At 42.6% G+C, this 25,430-nt stretch overlaps 1 protein-coding gene across 5 annotated transcripts in view; it reads left to right on the top strand.

The window, feature by feature from the left end:
- LOC120977311 overlaps positions 1–25,430 on the top strand; it is a 129,111-nt gene that overhangs the window by 68,298 nt on the left and 35,383 nt on the right. For all 5 annotated transcript variants that reach the window (XM_040405199.1, XM_040405196.1, XM_040405197.1 and 2 more), the window contains one exon: positions 199–324. In XM_040405199.1, coding sequence (XP_040261133.1) covers positions 199–324 — 126 coding nt within the window. The remainder of the gene's footprint in view (positions 1–198; positions 325–25,430) is intronic.

The following is a 25,430-nucleotide window of genomic DNA, read 5'->3' as shown; positions in this document are numbered from 1 at the left end:
AGATTTCAGGAATTTTCAAAGCCTTTCTTAGAGATGAGTAATACATATAAAGATGCTTTACTGTTTCGTGATACTGTTTCATTACTGTTAGAAATTTTACATTTCTGTTGCAAGTTATTGCAGACCATTATTTCTACAGATGCTTTATGCTTATTGATCCTTATTTAATGTTCTGGCTGTCTCTGCCATCATTTCTAGGGAGAAGACCAGCTTAAGTTTTTGAGCAAAAAATACAGCTTTTTACGAGAAGAAGCCCCTGAGATTATGAAGGAGCTACATGTCTTGCAGCAGGACTTAAAAAACCTTCCTGCCCGTCAGAGTAAAGTGAGTACTGGGATAAGCGTTAAAGGGGTTTTCCGAGACTTCAATCCTGATGAACTATCCTCGGGATAGGTGTCCAGTATCTGCTCAGTGGGGGTCCGACACCCGGGACCCCTGCAGATCAGCTGTTTGAGAAGGCTGTGGCGTTCGCAGTAGTACCACGGTCTTCTCACAGCTTTCCCTAAACTAGTGACGTTGCGTTTATTGGTCACGTGGCCTAGGCGCAGATCAGTCCCAATTAAGAGAATGGGGCTGAGCTGTGATACCAAGCACATCCGCTATACTATGTACGGCATTGTGCTTGGTAAGCAAAGAGAAGGCTGCGGCGCTCACAGGAGTACCAGTGCCTCCTAAACCACCTGATCAACGGGGCTCCCGGGTGTCAGTCCCCCATAGATCAGATACTGATGACCTAAACGTAGTATAAAAAGGGGTTAGGGTCTGCGCTGCAATAAAGGAAAGCTTAGAGGTAACACAAAAATCACTGGTTCTTTTTATGCTGTTTCTTCCAATCTCCTCCTTATCCTTCCTCCTTCACAGCTTCTTAGTCTCTGAACCAACGAGCGGTAGTGGGTATGCTTCTCACGCAATCGTAATCTTGAACATCACATGGTACATATGATAAAGCCTGACCCGGGTTTTGCTCCTGCTTCATCTGGGGCATTTCAGTTTCTCTTTCGGGTATGGGCGGTATTTATCACCACATCACATCCTCTCGCTCTATATCTCATTGCTAAAAATGCCCTTATACCATTTCCTCGTTATTGGCCCTTTTTCCAGTATTGCTCAATCCTTTAAATACTCATATGCATATTTGTAAAACACTCATAAATAAAAATTTTTAAAATAGAACAACGATCAAAACTTTCTGTTCATTTACATGTTCATCTGACTATGTTCAAAAATAGCAGTTCCGTGCAAAATGATACTCCTGAACGGATCCATATACACATCATTGGCACACATGGGCTACACATGAATTCCTGGATACTTAATAAAGGTCTTAAATTTGCTCCCACAAGTACAGGGAGTAAATTTCAGACATTTAAATGTTCATAAGTACATTAGGAAACAAAATATTTGCAAATCTATTACTTCAAATACAGAAAATTTAACTAAGAACCAGACAGTATAGAGAGAATATCCACATACACACTACTCTGAAGAATAAGTCCATCTTTTATCCTAAAAAAAAAGACAATGAATGTATAGAAGCCTTTAAAATGGGTGTATTAAAGGTATTGGAGAATAGAGAAAAATTACAAAATAGTAATTAAACCGACTGACAAAGGGGGAGGAATAGTGGTATTTGATAAAGAAAAATATGAACCAGGGATGATGATTATACTTGTCGATCAAACCACTTATAAGCTATTAAAAGGGAATCCAGTCATAAACTATAAGAAAAAACTAAAAGAACTAAAAGGCTTAAAACAGGAAATTTTAAACAATAGAGAATATGATTACATTAATAATTCACACCCTAATACACCTATAGTTTCAGGGATAGTCTATCACAAGCAGAGTCTCTGAATATGTGGATATTTTCCTTCAAAAATATGTGCCAACAACCCCTTATTTTCTTAAAGATACAGGGCAAGTCCTGAGGATATTAAAAGAACAACAATCCTTTATTGGTGATATGTTCCTAGTGACGGTAGACGTGACGTCCCTGTATACTATTATACAGAAAAAAGTAGCCCTGACAGCGGTAGAATATTATCTAGATAGAGATGAGGAACTTAAAAAGAACCAAAAGAGCTTCATCTTCATCTTGGAATTTTGCTTAGATAATTATTTTTGGTACAGGGATTGTTTTTACTTGCAGACCCATGGTACGGCCATGGGTGCGAAATTCTCACCCAGTTTCGCCAATTTATTAATGGTGTATTGGTTGGGAGCATATATATATGTTGACCCCTTACTAAGTAGAGAGAAGGGTGATGGCTGTCTTATTCTATGGAAAAGATACATAGATTTATCTGGAAAGGGGAAGAAGCGGCTCAGAGAGAATTTATTGTGTATATCAATGATAACACTTGGAATATTAAATTTACGGTAAACAGGTGAAAAACAGTAACTTCCTCGATTTAGAAATTATAGTGGAGGATGGGTTAATCCATACGAGGACCCTTTTCAAACCCACAGATCGCAATGGTTATATTGGTCAGCAGCTGCCATCATAAACCCTGGATAAAAAATCATCCCCGTAGGCCAATTTTAGAGAATACGAGGAAACTAAGGGAAGAAGGAAAAAATAAAAACCGACGGTGGTAAATATAGGTTTGCCTTATCTACGCAATACTCCATAATGTGTCCTTAGATCACAGTGGTAATTAAGAAAAACTGGGCAGTCTTGAGACATGACCCGGTTTTAGGCCATTCTAATCCAGAGAGACATCCGTTTTATATTTAAAAGAGCCCCAACAATTAAAGATAAGATCATACATAGCTGCCTGCAGAAAGGAGAACTGCAACCCATAAGTGGCATGTTCATATGGTGCGGCTTCTGTGTTGGATGTAAAAATAAACCGAAAGGAGTATGAACAGAAATAATAAGGAATTGAAAGTAAAAGGTCCTCTATCATGTGAAAGTATAGGAGTTATATACATGTTGGAGTGTTCCTGTAGTGGACACATAAGCATCAGAAAGAAGCTGGAGGCGCATAGCGTTTCGGCACATTTTAAGAAAGTTCATAATAAGAATCCAGAGGGTCTGAAGTTTATGGTGTTAGTGGACAGGGGGAGACGCTGTCAAATATAAAAATAAAAAGGAGGCAGAATGGATTTATAATATGAACACATTTCAACCCAATGGGTTAAATATAGAGTGGAATATAAAATCTGTTTACATGTACTGAAGTAGTGCCTAATTGAAAGAAAAAGGGCTTTGTTTGGTTGGCCTTATGGTACATAGTACTCACAATACCAGGAGATAGCATTATGATAGTTATGGATGTTGAAATAGTAAGGTCACATCTATGGAAAATGAGAGGGGATTGGGGCTGTAAGGGAAGGACAGGAGGGTAGTACGCATAGAGGGAAGTAGGAGAAAATAACTGTACTAGTTATCAGTATAAGAATGAGGACACAGGGCTCTTTACTCATTGTGTAGCGGCGTCCTGTGGGAAGATGATATGGATAAATGGATCGCAGTGAGAACACGTGGAGTCTCTTTGTATAGAGAATGGTTCGGGATGCGGGACCTTGTCACATTGATGGGATTGATGTAGCATATACGAGTGTTAATTTTTCTTACAGGATACTTAGTATCCAGGAATTAACCCATGTGGGGCAATCATGTGGATATTGATCCGTTCCGGAGTATTGCTTTGCACGGAACTGCTATTTTTGAACATAGTCAGGTGAACATGTAAATGAAGAGAAGGTTTTGATCGTTCTATTTTTTTATTTTTTATTTGAGTGTTTTACATATATGCATATGAGTATTTAAATGATTGAGCAATACTGGAAAAAAAAGGCCATAATAACGAGGAAATGGTATAAGGGCATTTTTAGCAATGAGATAGAGTGAGAGGATGTGACGTGGTGATAAATACCGCCCATACCCGAAAGAGAAACTGGTCAGGGGGGAACTAACTCTTCCCCCCTGACCCGGACACAGGCCTCTCACCCAGTTAAGCCAGTACCCTCTGCTCTGCACTGATGAGGGTCAATCACCCTGAAACAGCTGTCTGCAGATGAGGTGCTGGCTTATTTAATATCCAAGTCATGTCTCAAAGCTTATTTTAAGAGCTGAACATTGACTTATAGCAGACATGCTCAACCTGCGGCCCTCCAGCTGTTGCAAAACTACAACTCCCATCATTCCCTGACAGCCTACAGCTATCATGCTACAGAAGGGCATTGTGGGAGTTGTAGTTTTACAACAGCTGGAGGGCCGCAGGTTGAGCATCCCTGACTTATAGGATAGCTGCCTTACATCTGGTGGCATTAGAGGCAGAGCTTGTTAAGAGCTCATTTGCATCCCTTCCCTCCCCGAAAGAGAAACTGGAATGCCCCATACGAAGCAGGAACGATACCAGGGTCGGGCTTTATCATATGTTCCATGTGATGTTCAAGATTACGATTTTGCATGAGAAACATACCTACTACCGCTTGTTGGTTCAGAGACTAAGAAGCTGCGAAGGAGCAAGGATAAGGAGGAGATTGGAAGAAGCAGCAAAAAAAAAAGAACCAGTGATTTTTGTGTTACGCCCAAGCTTTCCTTTATTGCAGAGCAGACACTAACCCCTTTTTATACGTTTTGGACAAAAAAAAAGTGGACTGAAAAAAGCTAATATCAGCACGTAATCTAATACACAAGACTTTTGTATATTAGATACTGATGACCTATCCAGATGATAAAAGTCTTGGAAAACCCTTTTAAGATCTGTTTTCATGGCACATTAATTTATTGTTTGTATAAATGATCATTGATGACTGTTGCCCAATGCAAATATGTCCATTGATCTAATGAAAAACAATAGGTTGCTGCTGATCTCATCTTCTATGGTGACATACACAGCATCATTTGACACTAGTACATCCCCTTATGTGAACAGGGGATGTGGTAGTAAAGGGTCCATTCACACGTCCGTAAGTGTTTTGCGGCCGGCCCTGGGATAGAAATGTCTATTTTTGTCCGTCACTGCGGAGAAGAATAGGACATGCTCTATCTTTTTTGCGGGGCCGCAGGACGGAACTATAAATGTGGAGAGTACACGGGACTCATCCTTTGCGGCCCCATTGAAATGAATGGGTCCGCAACCGTTCCATTCATATGGATGTGTGAATGGACCCTAATAATGAAAACTGAATGAGTAGACTGTAGTATGAATGATCGTACTGAAAATCGTATTTAAAACTCAGATATAAATGCAGTTAAATGAGCGTTGATGGATGTGCCAGTCTGCCCGTCTAAGTGGACTTTTAACAAAGCTGTTTCCAGAATGTTATACTGTAGCTCAGTAAACCCAACTTCCCATTTGATGTCAGAGACTTTTCATTGGGTGCAGTGTATTAGGTTACACACAAAATGTATTGTCTCAATAATGAATACATAGTAAGTTAATTGCCACTGGTTTGATAACAGTTTTTAAAATGAATGCTTTTAACTCTGCAAGTGTTTCTTTTGATGTGAATAAATCAATATGAATGTCAGCTTTTCATAAGTGCCAGTAGAGGGGGTTAAAGAGTAGTCAGTTGCCTTCATCAGTGTTTTGCAGTATGGGTGTGGTTGTATACTTCTACTGCTTGCTAATATCTATTTTGAAGTATCATGAACAAACCGAAAAGAACATTTACAGAAATAATAGTAAATTACATTTTCTTTTACAATTGTGGAGCCTTACGTTTACTTCAATATTTCACGCAAGATCATTTGCAACATAGAAAATGACCATCAGTGCAGTGAACATCACAGACCTTGGCTTAGGCTACTTTCACATTAGCGTTTTTTGCGGATCCGTCATGGATCTGTAAAAACGCTTCCCTTACAATAATACAACCGTCTGCATCCGTCATGAACGGATCCGGTTGTATTATGTCTTCTATTCCATGACGGGTCAGTTTTGAACACCATTGAAAGTCAATGGGGGACGGATCAGTTTTCTATTGTGTCAGAGAGAAAACGAATCCGTCCACATTCACTTACATTGTGCATCCCAGGACGGACAGAAAACCGCTGAAGGCAGTGTTTTGGTGTCGGCCTCCAGAGCGGAATGGTGACGGATCGGAGGCAAACTGATGCATTCTGAGCGGATACTTTTCTATTCAGAATACATAAGGGCAAAACTGATCCATCTTGGACCGCTTGTGAGAGCCCATGACGGATCTTTGAAACGGAAAGCCAAAACGCCAGCATGAAAGTAGCCTTAGACTGGTACAGATCAGTTTCTTCTTATTCACTTATCTGTTACAAGATGTGAAAACAAAAATTGCAAATGAAAGCTTTAGACCAAACAGCGAAACAGCGGTATTACAACCATCCCTGATTTGCTGCTATAGTGTAAGAAAATTCTAACAAAGTTTAACTTACTACAGTTATTTTTCTGCATTAAACATGTATTTATAAATGTAATCTTAAAGGCGGTGTCAACCTACAAAAATGAATTATAATTTTTTTGTTGTGATAAATCTAAAAGGAAAAATAAAGCAATGTTGCAGCAAGAAAGGGGTTTTCCAGTAACATAGATTTTTAAGCAAGTGTCTGCAGCCTGAAATAGAAGATTCATACTTACCTGCTCCATGCAGCTCCGGGCTTCCTTGCTGCCTCTGCTTTATTTTTGATCACTTAACTTCCCCCCCAAAAATTCAAAAGTCATACAACCTCCAAAATGGTGTCAGTAAAAAGTACAGATCGTCTTGCAAAAAATTACTCCTCACACAGCTCCATGGGCATAATTATATAAGAGTTATGGGTGTCAGAATATGGCAATAGAAATTATTTTATTTTTTCAAAGTTTTTATTTTTCTTTCAGTATCAAAACACAAGAAAAACTATACACTGACCCACAGAATGATGGTAATAGGTCAGTTTTATATAACGACAAAATGGGTGACCCTGTTAAATCTTAACTATTAATCAACAATAAATATAAGATAATAGCCCTAAGTACAATAATATACAAAAATATGTGCTGCACGAGTGTGCCTTGATTACCAGTGCTCAGTAAAAAAAGGAACAGTCTTACCACAGGGTCTCAAAGTAGTGCCACCATCGGTATCTCCAGGAACCAAGTGCTGGGTCTCTGACCCTATCTCGCCCTGCTTGGCCTGGACTTATACCTATCAGAGGAGCACCACGATCACAAGTCAAAATGAGGCTCAGTAGTGTGTGTGGCCTCCACGTGCCTGTATGACCTCCCTACAACGCCTGTGCATGCTCCTGATGAGGTGGCGGATGGTCTCCTGAGGGATCTCCTCCCAGACCTGGACTAAAGCATCTGCCAACTCATGGACAGTCTGTGGTGCAACGTGACGTTGGTGGATAGAGCAAAACATGATGTCCCAGATGTGCTCAATTGGATTCAGGTCTGGGGAACGGGCGGGCCAGTCCATAGCATCAATGCCTTCGTCTTGCAGGAACTGCTGACACTCCAGCCACATGAGGTCTAGCATTGTCTTGCATTAGGAGGAACCCAGGGCCAACCGCACCAGCATATGGTCTCACAAGGGGTCTGAGGATCTCATCTCGGTACCTAATGGCAGTCAGGCTACCTCTGGCGAGCACATGGAGGGCTGTGCGGCCCTCCAAAGAAATGCCACCCCACACCATTACTGACCCAATGCCAAACCGGTCATGCTGGAGGATGTTGCAGGCAGCAGAACGTTCTCCACGGCGTCTCCAGACTCTGTCACGTGCTCAGTGTGAACCTGCTTTCATCTGTGAAGAGCACAGGGCGCCAGTGGCGAATTTGCCAATCTTGGTGTTCTCTGGCAAATGCCAAACATCCTGCACGGTGTTGGGCTGTAAGCACAACCCCCACCTGTGGACGTCGGGCCCTCATATCACCCTCATGGAGTCTGTTTCTGACCGTTTTAGCAGACACATGCACATTTGTGGCCTGCTGGAGCTCATTTTGCAGGGCTGTGGCAGTGCTCCTCCTGTTCCTCCTTGCACAAAGGCGGAGGTAGCGGTCCTGCTGCTGGGTTGTTGCCCTCCTACGGCCTCCTCCACGTCTCCTGATGTACTGGCCTGTCTCCTGGTAGCGCCTCCATGCTCTGGACACTACGCTGACAGACACAGCAAACCTTCTTGCCACAGCTCGCATTGATGTGCCATCCTGGATAAGCTGCACTACCTGAGCCACTTGTGTGGGTTGTAGACTCCGTCTCATGCTACCACTAGAGTGAAAGCACCACCAGCATTCAAAAGTGACCAAAACATCAGCCAGGAAGCATAGAAACTGAGAAGTGGTCTGTGGTCACCACCTGCAGAACCACTCCTTTATTGGGGGTGTCTTGCTAATTGCCTATAATTTCCACCTGTTGTCTATCCCATTTGCACAACAGCATGTGGAATTGATTGTCACTCAGTGTTGCTTCCTAAGTGGACAGTTTGATTTCACAGAAGTGTGATTGACTTGGAGTTACATTGTGTTGTTTAAGTGTTCCCTTTATTTTCTTGAGCAGTGTATATGGTTTTGTGGGAAAAGATTCAGTAAAAACTTTGCTTTTTCCACTTTATGTGAAGACAGAACTATTGGTACAGGGAGGAGGTGTTATCACTGACCGACAGCTATTTCTTATGCACACTAAAGGTCCCTTTACATCCGACAATTCAGCAGGCGATTGTCAGGCACAAAGTGTTCCTTTAAAAAAAAAAAAAATCTCATAAAACAGATAATAATGCACTAACACAATAGATGCAAGCATTACATATGGACTAAGCCCTCACTGTGATATGATAAAATCTGAGACTCTCAGCCAATATATTTTGATCAAAACACATCTGTGCCCGCCTACATAGTTACATAGTTAATACGGTTGAAAAAAGACATGTCCATCAAGTTCAATCAAGCGATAGGTGGGGACGCGAATCCCAGAAGGAAGTCAGACTCCGACTTCTACTTATTTTCATAAGCATTAATGTTGTTTACTTTTATGAATTCATCTTTACCCCTTTTTAAAACTGTCCACTGTTCCTGCTGTGACCACGTCCTGAGGAAGTCAATTTCACAGTTCTTACAGTAAAGAAGCTTTGACGCTTCTGGAGACTGAACTTTTTCTTCTCCAATCGGAGGCAGTGCCCTCTTGCATTTTGAGGACATTTTACATGGAACAGTTTTTCACCGTATTTTTTTGTATGGCTCATTAATATATTTGTATAGGTTAATCATATCCCCCTTAGACGTCTCTTCTCAAGAGACTAAATACATTAAATTCTATTAATCTTTCTTCATAACTAAGGGTACTTTTACACTTGTGGCAGGACGGATCCGACATGCTGTTCACCATGTCGGATCCGTCCTTCCGCTATTTCGCCGTGCCGCCGGACTGCCGCTCCGTCCCCATTGACTATAATGGGGATGGGGGCGGAGCTCCGGCGGTGCACGGCGAAAGCCGCAGGACTAAAAAGTCGGACATGCAAGACTTTTTAGTCCGGCGGCTTTCGCCGTGCTGCGCCGGAGCTCCGCCCCGTCCCCATTATAGTCAATGGGGACGGAGCGGCAGTCCGGCGGCACGGCGAAATAGCGGAAGGACGGATCCGACATGGTGAACAGCATGTCGGATCCGTCCTGCCGCAAGTGTGAAAGTACCCTAAGACCCTCCATGCCCCTTATAAGTTTAGTCGCTCTCCTCTGTACTTTTTCCAGCTGTAGTGCGTCCTTTCTATGGACTGGTGCCCAGAACTGAGCTGCATATTCCAGATGAGGCCGCACCAACGCTTTGTAAAGTGGTAATTTTACATCCCTGCCCCTCGAGTCCATGCCTCGTTTAATGCATGACAATATCCTGGTGGCCTTAGAAGCAGCTGATTGACATTGTATGCTGTAATTTAATCTACCATCCACAAGGGCACCCAAATCCTTCTCTATAAGTGACTCTCCCAGTGCTACATCACCTAGGGAAGTGGTGGCGAACCTATGGCACGGGTGCCGGAGGTGGCACTCAGAGCCCTCTCTGTGGGCACCCACACCCAAGAAAGTCTATGGTGTACCAATATGCTGCCTTAGACTTTTCCTGCCATTCATCAACGCAGGATGCACTATGAACAACACAGGCAGCGCACTGAATGTAGGCAGGATATTTTTAGATAAGTGATAACGTACATGGAAGATATACTATTGGACTGTAGTATTCAGGTTACATTGTATAAATATGTGGGTTTTGGGTTGCAGTTTGGGCACTCGGTATCTAAAAGGTTCGCCATAACTGACCTAGGACATATGAAGCACAGAGATTATTACTACCAAGATGCAGAACTTTGCATTTGTCCACATTGAATCTCATTTGCCAAGTTGATGCCCAATCACTCAGAGTGTCCAAGTCAGCTTGTAGTTTATGGACATCTTCCATAGACTGTACAGTACTACACAGCTTGGTGTCATCTAGGGCTGAAACGATTCATCGATTTAATCGATGTAATCGAGGCATAAAAATTCGCTTAAATCACATGACCACGGAGCGTGAGTGAAATGAAGCTTCTCGCTCACCGCTCCGTGGCCTCCTGTCGGAACCTCGCTGCAGCACCTTGTGTTCACACATCGTCAGCGCACTGGCTGGCGCTGTGTGTGACGTCAGGTCCCCAGTGCATGCTGGGATGAAGACGCGTCTTCTGTGGACTCCATGTGTCGGCGCACTCTGCACTGAAAGGTAACTATAAAGTTAGCAGAGGCAGCAGCGGCGTGGCAGGGGGAAATGGGGGCACCTGTGATTTGGCATGGGGAAATGGGGGCACCTGTGATTTAGCATGGGGAAATGGGGGCACCTGTGATTTGGCATGGGGAAATGGGGGCACCTGCTATTTGGCATGGGGAAATGGGGGCACCTGTGATTTGGCATGTATACCATTATTGGCGGGGGAGAGCGGTTAATGGGGGCACCTGTGATTTGGCACATGGAGGGGCTGATCTGGGGGAGTGGGGGACATGGTGGATGGCATGGAGGCACTGGGGAAGGGAAACATCATGGCAATCTGGATGAAGGGGCTGATGGCAGTGCCATCATGGGGACACTGGGGGACATGGCATGCAGGGCTGCTGCTGATCTGGCACTGGGGACATGGTGGATGGCATAGGAGGCACTGGTGAAGGGGGACATCATGGCAATCTTGATGGCATGGAGGGGCTGATGGCAGTGCCATCATGGGGGCACTGGGTTACATGACATGGAGGGGCTCCTGATCTGATGACATTGGGGGAGTGGGGGACATGGTGGATGGCATAGGAGGCACTGAGAAAGGGGGACCATTTTAAAAAGCAATAAGTTATTTTAAGAAGGTTTTTCTTATTAGATTACTCGATTAATTGTAAAAAATAGAATACTTAAGGAGAGGATTGTGGAACATCTAAAATCCCATGGATTGAAAGATGAAAAACAGCATGGGTTTACTTCAGGGAGATTATGTCAAACTAATCTTATTGATTTTTTTTTATAGGGTGACTAAAATAATAGATGGCGGAGGTGCAGTAGACATCGCTTATCTAGACTTTAGTAAGGCTTTTGATACTGTCCCACATAGAAGGCTTATCAATAAATTGCAGTCTTTGGGCTTGGACTCCCATATTGTTGAATGGATTAGGCAGTGGCTGAGGGACAGACAACAGAGGGTTGTAGTCAATGGAGTATATTCAGACCATGGTCTTGTTACCAGTGGGGTACCTCAGGGATCTGTTCTGGGACCCATATTGTTTAATATCTTTATCAACGAAATTGCAGAAGGGCTCGATGGTAAGGTGTGTCTTTTTGCTGATGACACAAAGATTTGTAACAGGGTTGATGTTCCTGGAGGGATACACCAAATGGAAAAGGATTTAGGAAAACTAGAGGAATGGTCAAAAATCTGGCAACTAATATGTAATGTTGATAAGTGCAAGATAATGCACCTGGGGCGTAAAAACCCAAGAGCAGAATATAAAATCAGTGATACAGTCCTAACCTCAGTATCTGAGGAAAGGGATTTAGGGGTCATTATTTCAGAAGACTTAAAGGTAGGCAGACAATGTCATAGAGCAGCAGGAAATGCTAGCAGAATGCTTGGGTGTATAGGGAGAGGCATTACCAGTAGAAAGAGGGAGGCGCTCATGCCGCTCTACAGAGCACTAGTGAGACCTCATTTGGAGTATTGTGCTCAGTAAAAAGCTTACCAGGAAAGATTAAAGGACCTTAATATGTATAGCTTGGAAGAAAGACGAGACAGAGGGGATATGATAGGAACTTTTAAATACATAAAGGGAATCAACAAGGTGAAAGAGGAGAGAATATTTAAAAGAAGAAAAACTGCTACAAGAGGACATAGTTAAAATTATCAAAAAATACAAAACGAACAGCAGATGGCAAAAGAGAGCAAAACAAATCCCAAAAACGTATTTAAATAAATGCTAAAAAACCAAGGTCTGAGCAGGTAGGTCCCCCCTAAATAATGGTAAAGGGGGGGTAGTCACTGAAGATAAGGAAAAGGCAGAGTTACCAAATGTATTTTTTAGCTCTGTTTATACAAAAGAAGAGAAAGGAGCTGATATCTGTGGTGCTGGGGCTGTAGTACATCCAGGTAAAAACAAATCAGGTTAGTCTGATAACTTCTGTCCTTGGTAAACCCATGTTGGTTATCACTTATAATGTTATTTACAGTCACATACTCCTGTATATAGTCCCTTAAGAGTCCTTCAAACATTTTCCCACAACAGAAGTTAAGCTAACTGGTCTATAATTACCTGTGAAGGACCTAGATCCTTTTTTGAATATGGGCACCACATTTGCCTTGCGCCAATCACTTGGCACTGTACCCGTACCTAGAGAATATTTAAAAATTATAAACAGGGGCACAGCAATGACTGAACTGAGCTCTTTAAGCACTCTTGGGTGTAATCCATCTGGACCCGGAGCCTTGTTCACATTTACCTTATTTAACTTATCTTGGACCTTATCTACAGTTAGCTAATTGAGTATGTTACTAGATGTACTAACAGCCCCAGCACCACAGATATCAGCTCCTTTCTCTTCTTTTGTATAAACAGAGCTAAAAAATACATTTGGTAACTCTCTGCCTTTTCCTTATCATAAGTGACTACCCCCCCCCCCCCCCCCCTTACCATTATTTAGGGGACCTACCTGCTCAGACCTTGTTTTTTTTTTAGCATTTATTTAAATAATTTTTTGGGATTTGTTTTGCTCTCTTTTGCCATCTGCTGTTAGTTTTGTATTTTTGCTAATTTTATCTCCTTTTTACAGATTTTATTAAGCCCTTTGTAATCTTCAAACGCTAAAGCTGACCCCTCAGATTTGTATTATTTAAATGCCCTTTTTTGTCTTTTATTGCCCTTTTTACAGTAGCTGTAAGCCATGGGGGTGTAATTTTAGCCGTTTATACTTGTTACCTAAAGGAATACGTTTTTTTAATGCAATTACTCAATGTGAATTTAAAGCTCTCCCATTTATCTTCCATATTAGGCCTTTCACATGAACGTGTGCACTCCGTGGCCGTATTGCAGACCGCATTTGCGGATCCGCAATACACGGGCGCCATTCCGTGGGCCTTCCGCATCAATGGGTCCGCAATTCCGGAGATGCAGAACGGAAGCACGGAATGGAACCTTACAAAGGCACTACAGAGTGTTTCCGTGGGGTTTTGTCCCGTGCTTTCGGTCCGCAAAAAATAGAACATGTCCTATTTTTTTGCGGAACGGGCGGATCGCGGACCCATTAAAGTGAATTGGTCCGCGATCCACTGCGGCTGCCCCATGGTTGGTGCTCGTGCATTACGGCCCGCAAATTGCACGGCCACAGGGTGCACACGTTCGTGTGCAAGAGGCCTTATTATGTGACAGTAGCTGCACCCCAGTCTGTGCCCTGAAATGCTGCCCTCAACCCAGGGAAATTAGCCTTTTTAAAATTCAGTGTCTTTGCTCTGCCTGACAGAGTTTGTTTCTTATAGTTTAGGGGGAATATAATTATATTGTGGTCACTATCACTAGTGTTTCTCGAACAGTAACATTTCCAACAAGCTCTGCATCATTAGAGATTACCAGATCCAACAGAGCATCGCCCCTAGTGGGAGCGTCTACAAACTGGCCCATAAAGTGGTCCTGCAGCAAGTTGAGGAATCTTCTCCCCTTTGCGGTTGAGGCAGAACCATGAACGTAGTCAATGTCTGGGAAGTTAAAATCTCCCATTATGACCAATGTACCAGCCTGTGCCGCCCGCTCTATTTGGTTATACAGTTGCATTTCTATCTCCTCTGTGATGTTAGGGGGGGTCTATATACACTGCTCAAAAAAAATAAAGGGAACACTTAAACAACACAATGTAACTCCAAGTCAATCACACTTCTGTGAAATCAAACTGTCCACTTAGGAAGCAACACTGAGTGACAATCAATTTCACATGCTGTTGTAGGGAGGTCCTACAGGCACGTGGAGGCCACACACACTACTGAGCCTCATTTTGACTTGTTTTAAGGACATTACATCAAAGTTGGATCAGCCTGTAGTGTGTTTTTCCACTTTAATTTTGAGTGTGACTCCAAATCCAGACCTCCATGGGTTGAAAAATTTGATTTCTATTTTTTTTTTTTGTGTGATTTTGTTGTCAGCACATTCAACTATGTAAAGAACAAAGTATTTCAGAAGAATATTTAATTAATTCAGATCTAGGATGTGTTATTTTTGTGTTTCCTTTATTTTTTTGAGCAGTGTATTACTCCAAGTATTATTTTTTCTGTGTTTATATCCCTTTGAAATTCCACCCATAAGGTTTCCACATCCTCAGCATCCTCACCCACAATTGCCTCTTTCACACTTGTCTTCACATCACTCCTCACATACAGGCACACACCACCACCTTTTCTATTTCCTAAATGGTGTAAAACCCATAATATTTACAGCCCAGTCATGTGAAGAGTCCAACCATGTCTCAGCCCCACCAACTACATCTATGTGGTCTCAGTCAGGCAGGTCCTACGCTAAACCTACCTATGCCGTTGGGCATCTACATTCAGGAGGGCAGACCCTACACATATAGTGTGTTCCCTCCCGGCAATCGTCTGCTCGGCCGTGAAGGAAACCGCTGCATGTACTCCTCCATAGTATGGAGAGGACCTATTGCTAATGCCATTGCTTGTCCTCATACAGAATCGTTGTTTGCCAACAGCAGAGTGTGGTTAAGCAGCGTGATTGGCTTGCTGGCAAACAACGATTTAGGTGTCTGCATGAAAGATGCGATTACCAGATTAATGAGCATTTCACTCGTTCATCAGGTAGTCTGCGGCACATTTAATCCTCAAAGCAATCGCTAATCGGCGTTCCTATGAACGCTTGCTAGCGATCAGCCCGTGTAAAGCAGCCTTTATACACACAATTCGATCATTCTATCAATCACTGAACTCCTCCCTCCTGTACCGATAGGTATTCACAGGAAGTGGAAAAAGCAGAGATATAAATATATAAATTACATGTTTTACTGAATCCTTTCCCACTATACTATATATCAATCTGCTCAGCTCTTTTTGCTCTATAACCTGCTGCCCGCAGGTTGCTTTGCATTTTTTGATGACAGATCCTCTTTAAGCAAGACCTATTGCAAAGTTATTATATTTTTTACTTTAGATTTTTGGGGGGCAAATGTTTTTAAAAGTGGGCATACTTTTTGAAATGGAGCAAAAATCGACTTAAAGTGGTATTCCCATGTCAGACATTGGTGGTATTTTGCTGGGACCTGCTCCCATCTTCAGAATGGGACCCCCTTCCCTCATGTCAAGGACAGCGCATTGCTGCTGTGAAAGTATCGTAAATAGCAGAGTGCTGGCTTGGCTATTTCTGACAGTTCTATAGCTGGATGGAGAGATGGCTGTGCATGCGCAGTTCACTCTCCATTCACTTCTAAGGGACTTCCAAAAATAGCCGGGCATGCTCGCTCAGCTATTTTCACATTTCCCATTGCATTGAATGGAGAGGATGCGCGCAACACTCATTTACCTTGGGGGGCCCATTCTGGAGACAGGTGCGGGTCCCACCTCTAGGATCCGCTCCAATCTCACATTGGTAGTACATCCTAGTGATAGGTCACCAATGAACTGAGATGGGTATAGCTATTTTAATAACTTGTTTGTATAACAAATATACAGACTACTGTGTATGCCTTTCTGATATATTAGGTGCCAGTTTTAATGTTCCTGATGCAGCAAACACTTTTGCAACAAGGGTCAGCCGACAATCCGCAGGGTCAAGTACTTTTATCCTGAATCATTCATCTATCATTAAGTTTGTTACAAGGGTTACTTTTCACAATCAGGGTTTTTCCTCTTCAGTTGTCACAGCAAAGAAGCCCTTCAAGACAGAGCATCCCTCACTAGGTTTTATATTTGCGCTTACATGTAGCTGTTTCTATGTAAATGAAAATAAGAAAGGAATGAATGTTGCACAATACTTTGGAATATCCAAATAAATGCATTTAAGAGGTAGAAGGCCTTTTAAAATCCACTCCACCACTCTCAACTCAATATCTATGTTCAAGGGCCATCTCGGTTCAGTTGCTTCCCAACACATCTTACCAAAACACTTGGCGTAGACACATCTATGACCTTCACCCCCAGGAACTTTCCCAGTGAGTGTAAGCTTTCTTATCTGGTGACATTTTGTGTTGCCTGATCTGCAGTACTTGTGTGTCTTTTATCATATTCTTACCAATAATTTCTGTCCCCTCCCTTTTCTTTTCCTCTTGCCTTCTCCTTGTGCAGACAGGTTTTTGACATTTTTGAGGCATAAGATCAGATCCATGTTCTGGAAAGTTGCCAAATGTTTTAATATAGTTCATCTTGTTATTATAAGAAGGGGGGGGGGGAAAAAATCGCACAAGCTTGTCTCCTAGTCAGTAAAAGGAGAAATAGTTTGAGCTCAAATCCCTGCTTGTTGGATGCAGCAAGCAATGGAAAATGTTTGTGTAACCATTTCTGTCTTGGTGCCCCCACGATCACAAGAAGACTTGCGCTTACGCTTGGTGTGTAGATAGGTACTGCACCGTACACATAAACAGTATTAGCATGGTGGTTCCTTAGATGCATACACTTCTCAGACTGGCGCTTGTTAGTCCTGACATGCCAACTAGTGCCCTTCTTCACAGGGTAGATTGGAATTGTTTTGTTCTCCCAAGAGGGAACTTCAATATAAAAGTGCAGATAATAGGTTTACAATTAAAGGGAATCTGTCACCACATACCTTGAAATGAATGTAGCTGACATGGGAGATGTGGGCTTATCATCATAATCAAATGGTCTTGGTCCCATCTCGATATGTGCCTGCAATTAGAACGAAATTAGCGTTTTAATTGTATGCTAATTAGCTTCTTGGTGCAACAATGGTGTTGCCATTGCACCTGCTCCTTTTCATTCACGGCCGCGCCAGTAACTGCTTTGACTGACAAGGCTATTAGCCCCTTCTACCCTAGGCCTGTTTTTACCTTCCTGCCCAGGCATATTTTAGCAAATCTGACCTGTGTCACTTTGTGGTAATAACTTTGGAATGCTTTTACTTATCTTTTACCGATTCTGAGATTGTTTTATCGTGACACATTGTACTTTATGTAAGTGATTTAATTTAAGTCAATATTTTTTCCTTTATTTGGGAAAAACATCAAAATTTACCGAAAATTCAGAAATTCACTATTTTTGAAATTTAAAATTATCTACATTTAAGACAGATAGTAAAACCTAATAAAATAGTTATCAATCATCATTCCCCATATGTCTACTTTTATGTTGTCTTCCTTTTGTAAATGTCATTTTATTTTTTTAGGATGTCAGATTGCTTTGAAATTTAGATTTAGATTTTTTTCAAGAACCAATTCAGTTATTAAGCCACTTTTAGGGGTGTACATGATATAAATTGACAATAAATGCCCCCATTTTAGAAATTACACTACGCAAGTTGTTCAAAACTAATTTTTTAACCCTTTGGGTGTTTCACAAGAATGAAATGAAAAGGAGATGAAGAATCATAATTTTGCTTTTTTAGGCAGATTTTCATATATATTTTCCTGTGACGCAACAAGGCAGACAGCCAAACAAAAGTCAATATCTATTACCCTGATTATGCAGTTCATAGAAACACCTCATTTGTGGCCGTGAACTGCTGTATGGGCACACAGCAGGGTGCATGGAGCAACATATGGACACCCTGATACAGTAAAAAATCCCAAAAAGTGACCCCATTCTGGAAACTACACCCCTCAAGAAATCTTTCAAGGCATGTAGTGAGCACTTAGACCCCAAAGGTGTTTCATAAAATTAGAAAACTCTTGACTGTGAAAATAAAAAATTATATATTTTTTTTCTAGCAAAAGTGATTTTAGACTGGAGAAAATGCACCCCCTAATGTGTTGCCCATTTTCTCCTGATTACGGCAATACCCCATATGTGCTTGTATACTGCTATGTGGGCGTACCACAGGGGCCAGAAGGAAAGGAGCACCAAATGGCTTCTGGAAGGCAGATTTCTCCTGAATAATTGACAGGTACCATCTCGTAATTGAACACACCCTGATGTATCCCAAGATGGAAACCCCCAAAAAGTGACCCCATTCTGGAAACTACACCTCTTAAGGAATCTTTCAAGATGTGTAGTGAGAACTTTGTCCTCAAAGGTGATTCATGGAATTTGCTGTGAAAATGAAAAATTACATTTTTTTTTCCAGAAAAATAGACTTTAGGCCCATATTTTTCACTTTCACAAGGGGAACTGTAGAAAATGCACCAATGTATTGCCCATTTTATATATATATATATATATATATATATATATATATATATATATATATATATAAAGAAGGTAAGGAGGGACAGGAAATGGGGACCTGAAACTGCTGCAGATGAGCCAAAGATCACTGCAGCTGTTCCAGATGTTCTTCTTCGTGTGAAAGCAGTGAAAAGCACAAAACTCCTGCTTGCCCTCATCTAAGATGGCTGCCTGCCGATTAGTGCAGCCATCTTATTCCGGTCACCGCGCGATGCAGCGTGGTGACCGGAGTTAACCATGACGTACTATTACATCAAGATGCGGGAACGCACTGTCTTTCATGACGTAATAGTACGTCATGTGTCGGGAAGGGTGGAGTGTGGAGTAATCACCCCTGGCCCTGAAATCTTGCGTCGGTGTGTGCACCTGTTTGATCGGCGTACGTGCTGTGCAGTACTAAAGCTGGCCGGGCTGATGGATGCAGTGCAGTACAGCTTCCAACAGCCTGCTAGCTTCAGTTCTGTACAGCAAGTGCGCTGATCAAACAGGTGCACACACTGATGCGAGAGTTCAGGGCAAGGTAGAAGATTTCAGGACCAAACGCGATTACCTCTGCCCTGCCAAACCTCGTCAGTGAAAGAGGTGGACTCATGACCGGGAATGAAAAGGAGAGGAGCCCGTTGCGCCAAGGGGCTAATTTACATAAAATTAAAAAGCATATTTCTTCTTAATGGGGGCACATATCAAGATGGGACTAAGACCATTAGATTACACTGATAATTGCACATCCCCCATGTCAGCTACATTAATTTCAAGGGAATCTGTCACCCGTGACCTCCCAATCAAACTGTAACTTTGCATAGACACATAGCTGTGGTTCGCCTGATTCAAACGCTTGTTTTCTTTTGTTGATTTGATCCTCTGTTCCAGAGTTATGAAACTTTTTCTTAATATGCAAATCAGACATTTGGTGCAATTAGGGTGTCACCGTTGCTCTTGATGCACCCAAGCTCCAGCCCCTTTCTTGCTGTTTTGCCGCTGCCTGGCCCTGTCAAAGCAGCGGGGGCTGGGTGGAGCTTGTGCGCAGGATGGAGCTGAGCTTGGGTGCAACAAGAGCAATGGTGGCGCCCCCTTGTTGCACCAAAAGCTTTATTTGCTTATTAAGAATAAGTTTCATAACTCGGGGGAATGGAGCCTCTTTTTAAAAAAAAGCAAAGCAGTGTTTTAATCAGGTAAGCCACAGATACTGTATGTGTGTATGCGAGCAGTTTGATAAGGAGGTCGCTGGTGACAGACTCCCTTTAAGCGCTGCCTAAGCTATGTTATGATATTAAGTTTCTCCATAGCAGCTGGGCAGGATTTCTCTTTAGAAAACACTATAAAGGACTTTACAACTGCTGCTGTAATCCTGTCAGGTTACATAATGCCACTTGGATGGAGATGAGAAGCCTGCCAAAAACGTCTAAATTTTTTGCTTTTGCTTTAATTAGACATTGTACTGTACATTTTCAAGGCGTTCCGTACCTGTATGTTTTACCCCTTTCCACCGCTCCAATGTAAAATTATGTAGGCGGTAGGGGTTTAACGATAACGCCCGCTCACGTGTGCCATAGCAACCAGGTTCCTGCTGTTTTAAACAATAGGCACCTGGGACTGATGTATCCTGGAGGCGCTGGATCCGCCGAAGTTATGTAGAGGCGCTGGCTTAAATTTAAACCACTTCCTCGCCCAGGCACGCCCCTTTTTTACACCTGGGGTGAGCGGGGAAAAGTTTGCGATTGCGACGCAAATAACCTTTGTGCTGCAATCTGCTCCAAATATATACGCCAGAAAACTGTTGTAAATTCCCCCCATAGTGTAATCCCTATTACATTGGGGTCTATGAGAGAAGCAATCTAATTGCTTGTTAATATTCCCTAGGGGGTACTATTAAGAAGTTTAAAAAAAAGTTTTAAAAATATTAAACTACCTTATATAAAAATTCAGAGCACTCACCTTTCCTTAAAGTAAAAATACATAAACAAAAAATGGCATCAATAAAAAGTAAAGATTGTCCTACAAAAAATGAGCCCTCACATATAAAAGAAAAAAGTTAAGGGGTCGGAATATGGTGGTGTAAAGAAGGAAACACAAAAACCCATAAAACTTTGGCAGAATTTTATTTTTTTTTAGAATTTCACCCCACTTTGAATTTTTTTTTTTCCCGCTGCCCAATGCAACCATAAATGGTGCTATTAGAAAGTACAACTTGTCCCACAAAAAACAAGCTCTCATATGGCTATGTGAATGGAAAAATAAAAATGTTATGGCTGGGAATAAAAAATGAAAATGAAAAAAACATAAAGTCGCCTGGTCATGAAAGGATTAAAGGGGTTGTCTCACCTGCTTATTTCAGTCCTCAGTGCACCTGGGGCACTTCCTGAGCTGTAGTGCTGTGATTGATGGAGCAGGCATGAGGCACTGGGATAATCCCCCCCCCATTGACTACACGTGCACGCTCGTGAGGCTGCTAGACTATCTGAAACACTAGCAGTCTCAGCGGAGCAGACTCTGTATAGATCGTGACAACCTATGGTAAGTGGTTGCAGCGATTTGTATCTTACAGAAGAGAATGACATAGGTGGACGGGAACGGTAGCTGCTGCGCATGTGCATGGTCCTGTGCGTGCTAACTCCATCAATTCCCGGCCACTAGAAAGGCCAGCCTTTTTTCTAGCTGTGCGCAATCGCAGCCACCGCTGCTCCACTGCAGTGGTGGCCGTAACCCCTGGAGACGAGCAGTGTATAAACAGGACGAAGAAGTAAGATAGTGGGGACCAGAGTCATTTCTGCTAATTCATCGACATTAGTAAGTTACTTATATCAATGTCATGCACATAATAAATATAACTTCATGAGTTGAGACAACCCCTTTAAGCTCCATTCTGAGGGGGCATTGGTCATATGATAGTTTGCTATAAGGATGTATAGTTCTATATATATATATATATATCAATCTATATAACATTTAAATGTAAGCAATCAGAAAAAACTTTCTCCGTTAGGCACTGGATCTTGAAGTGCTGTATCCTACCGTACCTTTTGCATAGTAAGTTCCTTTAGCCAATCTTCATATCATATCTTCAGCACGGATATCCAGGAAAGAAAGGAGACATGACATTGCAATGCGTGTGTGGTGCCTAGGTGTTTTGTAGGTCACCATAATAGATACTTACAATGTTAAACTCCTCACACATATACACAATCTATATCATGTATTCATAACAATAAAACGTGCAGTTTGTGTATTGTCACCAGCTCCCTGTTTATGGACCTGTGGTGCCGACAAATAAAGATTTTTGGGACTGCATAAAAGTTCTGCCCAGCCGATGAAAGTGTCTTCTCCTATGCCATCTGATTAGTGGTGTGTTTCAATGGGCCGATTATCGGCCGGTTGAACATTCCTTCTCAATCATCGACTTATGTAAAAAGGACCTTAAGGGCTCATGCACACGACCGTTCCGTTTTTTGCAGTCCGCAAAACACGGAAGCCGCCCGTGTGCCTTCCTCAATTTGCGGAACGGGTGGCCCATTGTAGAAATGCCTATTCTTGTCCGCAAAACGGACAAGAATAGGACATGTTAAAAAAAAATTGCGGGGCCACGGAATGGAGTAACAGATGGAGTAATGGAGTAACAGGAGCAAAAACTGCGGCTCGGATGCGGACCAGAACAACGGTCGTGTGCATGAGGCCTAAGAGTTTTATACAGATATGGTGTGTGCATTAACCTGCTGGGAAAAGGTTAAACAGCAAAACAGATATCTTGATGTATTTAGTTTTTTTTTCTCTCTGTAAGGCCTCATTGCGTCCGCCAAAAAAAATCGGATGCGGCATCAGTTTTTTTTGGAGGATCCGTTTTTTTCCACAGATCCCTTGTAATAAATGCCTATCCTTATCCGCAAATGTGAAAAAAGTAGGACATGCACTGTTTTTTTTTGCTGAAGGGAAACACGGACAAGGGAAGCGGAACACAAACGGATGAACTATCAGCACTTTTTTTGCTGACCCATTGAAATAAATGGGTCCCCATCCTATCCGCAAAAAAAAAAACGGAACGGAGGCCTAACTATGAAGTGATCTCTGAATATACATACAGTACCTTTTTATCCTGTATATTTCCACCAGATGGAACAGATATGTAATTCTGTGCAATGCTTTGGTGACTCATGTACGATAAATCACTGCATTTCACAATGACACATAAACTGATAGTTCCTGATCTTGGATTATTTGGTTTCTATTAGTTACTGTTGTTTTTGTGCCATAGATGCTTGATATGAATTGAAAGTAATAATCATGAAAGGGGGTGTCCAGCCCCCACATCAATTTTTAAATCATCCCTCTTCAACCTTCATCCTTAACTGCTCCCCAACGCTCCTGAAGTTCACCACTGTCTTCTCCTGACTTCCACAGACTGGCTGCAGTGGTGATGTGTCCCCCCAAACTGCATTCCACCCAGTGATGTGCCATTTGGCCGGTCATTGGCTGCAGTGGCGGATGTGACCCCATCCATGCCAGCTCTTGACATGCTATGGTGGAAGTCCAGATACGACAGCAGTGGACCCTAGGAGCCAGAGCTGAGGATCAGGGAGCAGGAAAGCAGGCATACAAATGAGCCTCTTAGCAAGCTCTTAGGCCTCTTTCACACGAGCGTGACGGATTAGGTCCGGATGCGTTGAGTGAAACTCGCACCATTTTGCAAGCAAGTTCAGTCAGTTTTGTCTGCGATTGTGTTCAGTTTTTTCAGCGCGGGTGCAATGTGTTTTGATGCGTTTTTCACAACCATCAGTGAAAAATGCATCACACCCGCACTTGCTTCCGGATGCAATGCCTTTTTCACTGAAGCCCCATTCCCTTCTATGGGGCCGGGGCCAGGACTGCGTGAAAAACCCAGTATATAGAACATGCTGTGTTTTTCACTCAACACAGAACTGACCCATTGAAATGAATGGGTCGGATTCAGTGCGGGTGCTATGCGTTCACGTCATGCATTGCACCCGCGCGGAAAACTCGCTCGTGTGAAAGGGGCCTTAGGCTACTTTCACACTAGCATTTTGCTGGATCCGGCAGGGTTCCACAAAAACGCTTCCGTTACTGATAATACAACCGTCTGCATCCGTTATGAACAGATCCGGTTGTATTATCTTAACATTGCCAAGACTACTGTGTCAGAGAAAACGGACCCGTCCCCGTTGACTTGCATTGTGGGTCATGACGGGTCCGTCTTGCACCGCATCATGCTGTGGTTTTCTCTCTGGTATGAGAACGGAATGCATTTTGGAGCAGCATTGCTCAGTTACGTTTTGTCCCCATTGACAATGAATGGGGACAAAATGGAAGAGTTTTTTCCAGTATTGAGACCCTGTGCTGGATCTCAGTACCGGAAAATATTAACGCTAGTGTGAAAGTAGCCTTTAATTTTAATATCAGAGTCATGTCTCAAGGTCTGTTTAAAGGGTTGAACATTATACCTGCCTTACATCTGGCGGCATCAGAGGCAGAGCTTGCTAAGAGCTCGTTTCTTCCCAGAATTCCAGAGGAGCATGTTTGGCCTAGAAGCCTCCTCACGCTGATAAAGGTGCTGTCTGCAAGAAGAGAGAGTACTCCCCCAAATAGGTGGTACTAAAATTAGTTCTGACAGATGGAAATTTGTCTAATTTGTTAGATCAGGAGTGTAATTTTTTTTCCCCAATTATAAAAGCCATAAAAGTGTTAAAGGGGTATTGCAGTGACTTTGCGTTATCTGCTGTCCACAGGATAGGGAATGACTGTTAGGTTGGTGCGGCTCCACAGCCCCTGAGATGACTGGAGCCGCGGTTTTGGCCTGCGCACTGTACTCCATTCATATCTGTGGGATCTGCCAGGCATTGCCAAGTGCTTTCAGTGATGTCATTCTTACCTCATTCTGTTTCACACCAAAAGTAATAAAAATATAGCCAATAAAATGATGTCTCCAAACAGTCCTGAAGCCCCCAGTAATGTTGCTTTATCAGTGATGTTGTTCCTTTGTACAGTCTTGCAGTCATTGGCAGCGGAGGCTGGTACAGGCCTGGCAGAGCTTCAGTGCCCGGCTCTCACACTTCCTGTCGTCTTCTCCCAGAACTTTCTGCCCATATTTGGTTTGTGGAATGTGGTTTATCAGGGGACGGAGTAACAGCCCCATGTTACTGTACTGAAGAGTCTTCCTGGGAAAACCGACTGTGAGAGAGCGATACTCATGTATAATAGAATCTCTACAGGAGAAAACAAATCGCAACGGTATTGTCCAGCAGAAGTAAGCTATCCTTAGAGGTGGGGATCTACTGATGTGACTTGGGATGGTCTTGAGATCTACTTGTGACAGAACCATGGTGGGAATTAGTATGTTAGTCATCAGGGATGTTGTTGGGTATCCTGAAAGCCGCCACTGTCGATGGATGGATATTACTTTTTAATGTAAATGCAGCATTACAGTACATACAGGAGAATACAGTACTACATTACAATTACATCTGTCCTCTTCTTGTCCATTTGGTACAGAACGCCATGAACACTTTCTTCTCTGCAGATTTTGCTGCCTAGACATCTTGGTTTTCTTGTACAGTGCCTCCAAAAGTAACCATGCCAACCAGAAGGCCCCCAACAGTAATAGTACTCCCCCTGATTTCCCCCAAAAGTAATGCTGCCACATAGTTCTCCT

This window comes from Bufo bufo, chromosome 8 (genome assembly GCF_905171765.1).
Source record: "Bufo bufo chromosome 8, aBufBuf1.1, whole genome shotgun sequence".
Classification (NCBI taxonomy): domain Eukaryota; kingdom Metazoa; phylum Chordata; class Amphibia; order Anura; family Bufonidae; genus Bufo; species Bufo bufo.
Note: the sequence above shows the minus strand (reverse complement) of the source record. Positions and strands in the feature narration are given on the sequence as shown.